This window comes from Dendrobium catenatum, unplaced genomic scaffold (genome assembly GCF_001605985.2).
Source record: "Dendrobium catenatum unplaced genomic scaffold, ASM160598v2 fragScaff_scaffold_932, whole genome shotgun sequence".
Classification (NCBI taxonomy): domain Eukaryota; kingdom Viridiplantae; phylum Streptophyta; class Magnoliopsida; order Asparagales; family Orchidaceae; genus Dendrobium; species Dendrobium catenatum.
Genome location: NW_021319394.1, coordinates 498,014 through 504,416, shown reverse-complemented (window position 1 = coordinate 504,416; position 6,403 = coordinate 498,014). Strand labels below are relative to the sequence as shown.

General features: G+C 33.3%; 1 protein-coding gene across 1 annotated transcript in view; it reads right to left on the bottom strand.

Annotated features, from left to right (window-relative positions):
• LOC110102515 (programmed cell death protein 2) overlaps positions 1-5,653 on the bottom strand; it is a 9,649-nt gene extending 3,996 nt beyond the window's left edge. Inside the window, exons 1-8 of the mRNA XM_020830870.2 lie at positions 5,333-5,653; positions 5,141-5,224; positions 4,911-5,044; positions 4,684-4,781; positions 3,889-3,977; positions 3,692-3,806; positions 3,463-3,620; positions 3,298-3,368 (exon numbers count right to left, since the gene is read on the bottom strand). Of these exons, the coding sequence (XP_020686529.2) occupies positions 3,298-3,368; positions 3,463-3,620; positions 3,692-3,806; positions 3,889-3,977; positions 4,684-4,781; positions 4,911-5,044; positions 5,141-5,224; positions 5,333-5,551 (968 nt within the window). The 5' untranslated portion in view covers positions 5,552-5,653. The remainder of the gene's footprint in view (positions 1-3,297; positions 3,369-3,462; positions 3,621-3,691; positions 3,807-3,888; positions 3,978-4,683; positions 4,782-4,910; positions 5,045-5,140; positions 5,225-5,332) is intronic.
• Between the last annotated feature and the right edge of the window lie 750 nt (positions 5,654-6,403).

The following is a 6,403-nucleotide window of genomic DNA, read 5'->3' as shown; positions in this document are numbered from 1 at the left end:
ACCAATTGTCAAAGGCCAAAGCGGTTTGGCAGCGGGATCCTGACAATATCTACAAAATTTTACATGTTCAGATCAGAAATCAAAATCTAACATAATTTCCAAAAGAAAGGAAAAAAAATGAAGAAAATGCATTTATTCAATTTGTTCTTTCTGTTCTTTCATACAGCTAAATGAAAGTAAAAATTTGCTAAGAAAAATGGTCAGGCGTGTGTATATATATATATATAAACGTATTCCATGACAATTATAAATGGTCATTTCTTGAATCAATAAACTTAAAGGTGAGGCTATGAATAAATCAAAAGCACTGGTAGCCATGGATGAACAGAAAACTAAAAATATCACTCAACAAGTTCATGGATCAAATCAAAACCCTATATCAGGTCAAAAAGGTCAAAGGCTAAATTGGCAAAATTACATCAATTCAACAAGCTCAAAGGTCAGCCTACATGGTGACTAGACAAACACTAATATAGTCAAGTTAATATAACATACAAAAACAACAACAACAACAAGTCTTTATCCCACTACATGGGTCGGCTACATGAATCCTTTTTCTCCATTGTATCATGTTAAGAGACAAATTCTCATTTAAATCTAATAAAAAAAGTATTTCTAATATTTTTTAACCAAGTCTTTTTAGATCTACATTTATATTTCTTAACATAAGCCAGATCTAATATATATACTCTCCTAATTGGGTCATCGAAAGGCCAACGTTTTATTGATCAAAGCACTGGAGATGCTCCAATCTTTTCACACTTATATGCTCATTATGTATTCTGTCACTAGGAGTAAAAAGTCATTCATCCACCTGAGCATCCTCATCTCTGCAACACTTAATTTTATGCTTCTTTGTCAATGGCCAACATTCTACACCATAAAGCCTTGCAAATCTCACCACCATCTTATAAAGTTTGCCCGTAAGTTTGAGTGGTACTTTACTATCACACAACAAGCTTGATACATTCCTCCACTTCAACCATCAAACTTGAATACTACTAATAATATCATCATCTATTTCACTATCACTCTGAATAATAAACCCAAAATATCTAAATTATATACTTTTATTAATGACTTGATCACCCAAAGTCACAATCCATACACACACAAAAAGGCCAAACAAGTCCAAGGACCAAGCAAGTTTTCCAAAAGCTCAAGAGTAATACTCGTCAAACTATTTTAGTTCACAAACCCAAGGGTCCAGCCGACATGTGGATTCAACAAGATCCAGCAGTTGATCATTGTAAGTGGCATCAAATGGTTTCTTCAATGAGATTATGATTCATTAGCTTTAGCAAAAAATGCCAAGAAAAAGATGATGGAGCTGAATGACAATTGGAATTAAATAATGGCAAGTAGAAACAAACATAAAGGTAAAAGGTTGTAAGTACTTATGGTGGACTGATTGGGAGTGCAAAAATAATTTAGGTTATCTTCTTTGCAATTTTCAACCTCAATACAAGTTCGAGTGGTGTTTACAATCATGAAGTATGATGGTAAGAAGAGTAAAGCCTGAGAAAACGATAAAGAAAACCATCTAAAAGATGTTTACTGATTGCAAGGATACATTGCAACCTTTTCAAAGTATTCAACCACTGCGAATAGGACCAAATGCAAGTAAAGGAAGTATATATATATATATATATATATTGTTTAGTGATGTATACTAAGTGGCATGAACAAGAAATCAGATTTGGGTAGATACATACCAAATATCCAAACCGAATTTGATAGAAATGAAAATGTTAATAGGTGTATGGTAAAATTAGAATGATAAAGTGAAATTATTTTAAATGAAAGGTGTAGCACCTATTGAAGATAACATATTTGAAAATAAACAAATTATTTTGACATGCATAGAAAAAATCAGAAGATGCACCAATAACGAGCACAACTAGTATAAATCAATTAATGTAAAAGGCTTATGAAATGAAAGGGATCGATCAAAGTTAACATGGTTACAATTTTCACAAAGAATTTGTAAAATAGAGCTAAGATCTTATGTAGCACATTACAGGAACAAATAGGAAGGAGGAGTTATAAAGTTAATGAGGATGATGACTGGCAGAAAAGCTTAACAATTTTTAGGTGAACTCACGTCTTTTATTAAATAGGTTTTCAATTGTCTACACTCTACAGGATGCATATCTGATTTTTTAAGATAATCCCTTCGTTACCATTTATACCAATCATGTTGGTTGTTGCTGCTTTGAAATAAATAGTAAGTAGGATTAATCATTTCCGTGATTTTCAGTGTTCTTCAAACATTCACTTCATTCCTGAATCTAAAAGTTCATATGCAAGATAGTAGTTTGAACATATTGTGCATAACATGAAAAATGTTTATTCATGACTTTCTATTCACATGCTGTCTATGAGTTCTATATAAGAATCCTGTTCAAGTGTATAATTTTCAGGAATAACATTTTCAGTGCTGTCCTCTCTTGCCAAATGAGATACCGAACTCTCTTTTTAAAAGAGCAATAATTTTCCAATGTCCAAACAAATCAACTCGCTCCATTTCAATTGGATTGAATTGATTTTAGATAAATGTCAGAATGATGGAAAATTCTGGGGAGATGTAGAATTAATATTTGTGCTCTGGAGCTTGTCCTGCTTCAATTGTTATCTTCTACCATGGCATTGTGAGTTAGCGGTATGAAAAACACTGGTGTTCATAAAAGGGGATAATGGGGACTAAAGACCTTGGAGTCTTGTAATATAGGTATTTGGATAGCCGTTTTAGACTTTGACTTGTGATTTCTTTTTAAATTCTTTAGTTTTAATTTATTGTCAGTTATGGCCTGTTGGTGATGTTTTTATGGCAGTTGCGATAAATAATGGGGTTCATTTGATTTATTATTTGATTGTTGTAAGTTCCTAGTTCAGAAAATCCTTATTACAAGCTCATTCTGCTTGTTTGTTGAAGTATGTTGTGAGATTGTAGAAATTAAATTTCTATTGATGACATTATTTTATAAATAAGTTGCAGCCTTTTAGGTTTAGTGCTGACAAATAAGGACTCTGGTCAGGCAAAACTGACTGAATATACACCAATATTCTTATATAATGACATTCTGATTTAAACAGTTTGAATGTATCATGTTAAACTTCTCAGAATAAATAATTTACCAAAAATTAATAAGGTAGGAGAGGAAAATAAAAGGTTAGGAATCCACTTAAAATTGTTCGCACGCCAAAAACAAAAGGACCCAAATAGCACAATATAATGAAAATTAACTTAATATACAACTTGATGTGATATCTAAATAAATATGAAAGCAAACTTACCTCAACACTTGCTCGGGTGCTTTAGCAATGCGTTCTTGAAATGATGCCCAAACCTTTTTATCTGTGTCAGCCTGCATGAAAGTATAAAACATCCCTTCTACTGTTTATGTTCTCATGATCTGAACTAATATTTACAGAACTTTGTCATCAATACGGGGCCAATACCTCAAATTTGTCTGACAATAATTGATATGTTTCATCTATTCTGTTACTTGTAAATGCCAAAGAGGTGATAGATCTATTATCTTCAGGAATTTCTGAATCAAATGTGCATTCCTCCTCTATTATGATCTCATATTCAGGCCATAAGCTATTGCTGGCATCTGCAATAATGAAGCCTGTGAGCCATTTTGGAATATCAAGAACCTTCATGCATGAGAGTATGTTCTCTTACATTTCTCTGTTGCTCTTACTTTTGCTTTACCATTAACAATGCAAGATGCAGAAGTTTCTGACAGATTCAGTATCTTGGAGCACTCAATTTTATGCCCTAACCGCCAATGCAAAGACTGGAAAAAGGCAGTGCTATATATCAACAATTGTAATGCGAACCTTCATAAGAAAATGGATTTAAATTAGCATTAAGCTAACCTGGTGTTTCGCAGAGCAGTAACGAGCACTTTTGCAACTACCGCAGACTTTGTCCCCTTTCCAGGACCCACACCAACAACACAATGGAGCTGTCAAAAGAATCATAAAATAAATTTAAAAGCAAATTCATTATAAGACCATTGGACTAATTGAATTTCAGAAATTCTTGTCAGTCTCCAAGCATTTTTATACATACATGGCATCTGATGAGATTTTATTGTGTGAGCGAGAGCATTCACAAAGGGAGTGATAATGAAAGCTCATACTAAACAATCAATCCATAATGATAACTTGCCATTCCTTTTGGAACTATATATAAAAAACTGAATAAATGAAGTTCAACAATTATAAAATTTTAGACCACATGCACATGAAGGTGTTAATCATCAATAGTATATATACTAGAAAGCAATAAAAATATGAAAGATGATCCCATGTGCAATATTTCCCCTAATTTCAATACTCAATCAATAGATTGTCAAGCTTTAACATGTGATTTGTATTATATGTTCTCATAACTAATCAGCTAACTCAGCTATTTTAGAATGTCTTTACTGAAATTAATAAAAACTTCTAAAGAATAGTTTGAGGCTTCGTTTGGGTCAGCTTTCTTACTGCTTTTAAAAGCAGCTTTTTAGTAGAAAAATTTTATTTTTTTACTAAAAACCTGCTTTAAGAAGCGGTCCCAAACGAAGCCTGAGTGAACATGAGCATTTTCTCCATAAAAAAGGTACAATTACTATCAAGTTCCATGCAATGATTAAGGGATAGCTTAAATACATTTCTATAAATTACCTCCATTAATGGTTGGTATATCGGTGCCATTACGCTTAGGAGGTTCACTTGAGTAGAACGGATTTGATCTAGGCAACTGACAACGGAAAATCTTCACGCTTCGAGAGAATAATTACAAAACAAAAAATCAAAAAGAACTTTGTCAATTTAGTCATATGTGAAGAATGTCATACACAAAGGAGAGTTCTAAAACATTCAAAATTAAATCAATATAAAGCCAGAAATACCTTCGACAGGGATTTTCTACAGTGCGCTTCCATTGTTCGTGTTGGTCCCTCAAAAGACACGACATCGAAGGGCACATAAACACGTAAAGCATCCGATGGAAAGTATATTCCTTATCAGAAATTGGTGCATAAATCTACAAAAAAAGAATGGGAACTCCTAGCTGCGGAATCATTGAAAACGACGCCATGGACAAAAAAAGGAATGGTAAACTCCAAATGACAGGTATTACCTGAAGAAGGAATTGAAGCGGCTCCCTGCAGAACCCACAGGTAAAAGATTTCTCGGCAGGAAGATCCACAGGGTCCAACCACGCCTGGATATATTGAAATTGGAATGAAGCTTGTAGGGAAATGTAAGATCTAAGAACAATTCCGAGAATAAAGAAAATAAAAAAAGAATAGAAAAAGGAAAGCTTTTTTACGGGAAAGCCTCCGGCCTTGCTGGGAAAAAGATGACGGAGAAGCAGACGCGGGTTCTTGGGCTTCTCAGCAAAGCCTAGGGTTACCTCAACCTCATCTTCTTCCTCCTCATCGTCATCGTCGTCTTCCTGCTCTCCCTCCTTGCCAAAATCATCTCTTTCTTCGTCTTCTTCTTCATTTTCGATAGAAGTTATTCGAAGCGAACGTAGATCAGATTCCATCGACCCAGACTCCGAAGAAAACCAAGCACGATGAACTGCAAGGCAAAACCCGGCACATTGCAGTGTCCTGTGTCCCTAAAACCCTGATCGAGTAATCGTAGGGTAATTCCTAATTGGTGTAGGTTAATTTGGCATTTTAGTAAATTAAATAGAGTACTTATATTTAATCTAATAAAATATAGCCGTTTATTGTAATAATTATCATTTAATTTATAATTAATATATACAATCCTTCTTTGTTGACTTCAAAGACATAAATCAATTAGGGATGCATTTATATTTATATATCTAACTCCTAAAATTTAATATTTACTTCAATAACACCTAAATATATTTTCTATCACTATCCATAACTCTACTTGATATTAATTTGTATAATCATCCGTTAAGATCCAAACTACACAGACACTCTCATGCACTCTTCCCTACAATCCGTTAAGATATATATAATAATGATAATTTAATTTATTAAATAATTATTAATAAAAAAATTTAATTGACATATAGCTCATGGTTCTTTTTTTTTTTTTGGTTACTTCTCTCCATAACTTTTTTATTTTCCTTTTCCAAGGCATTCTTGTAGACTCAAGTGTATTAGATACACCAATCTTCACTCTATCTTCTATTATATTCCATTAATCCTTCCTTTAAGAGTTAATATTTTTACTTCAAGAGTATTAATTACATTATATAGTGCATTACATGGTGGGAGTTGGAAGAATCATTGTTGACATATTCGTTTGGTTGGCAGGACCAAATTCAACAAGCAATTTAGGTCGGAAGGAAGGACTATAATCAGACGATGGTGGTCAGAAGGACCATAATCGAGTGATGGATATTAGAAGGACCGTA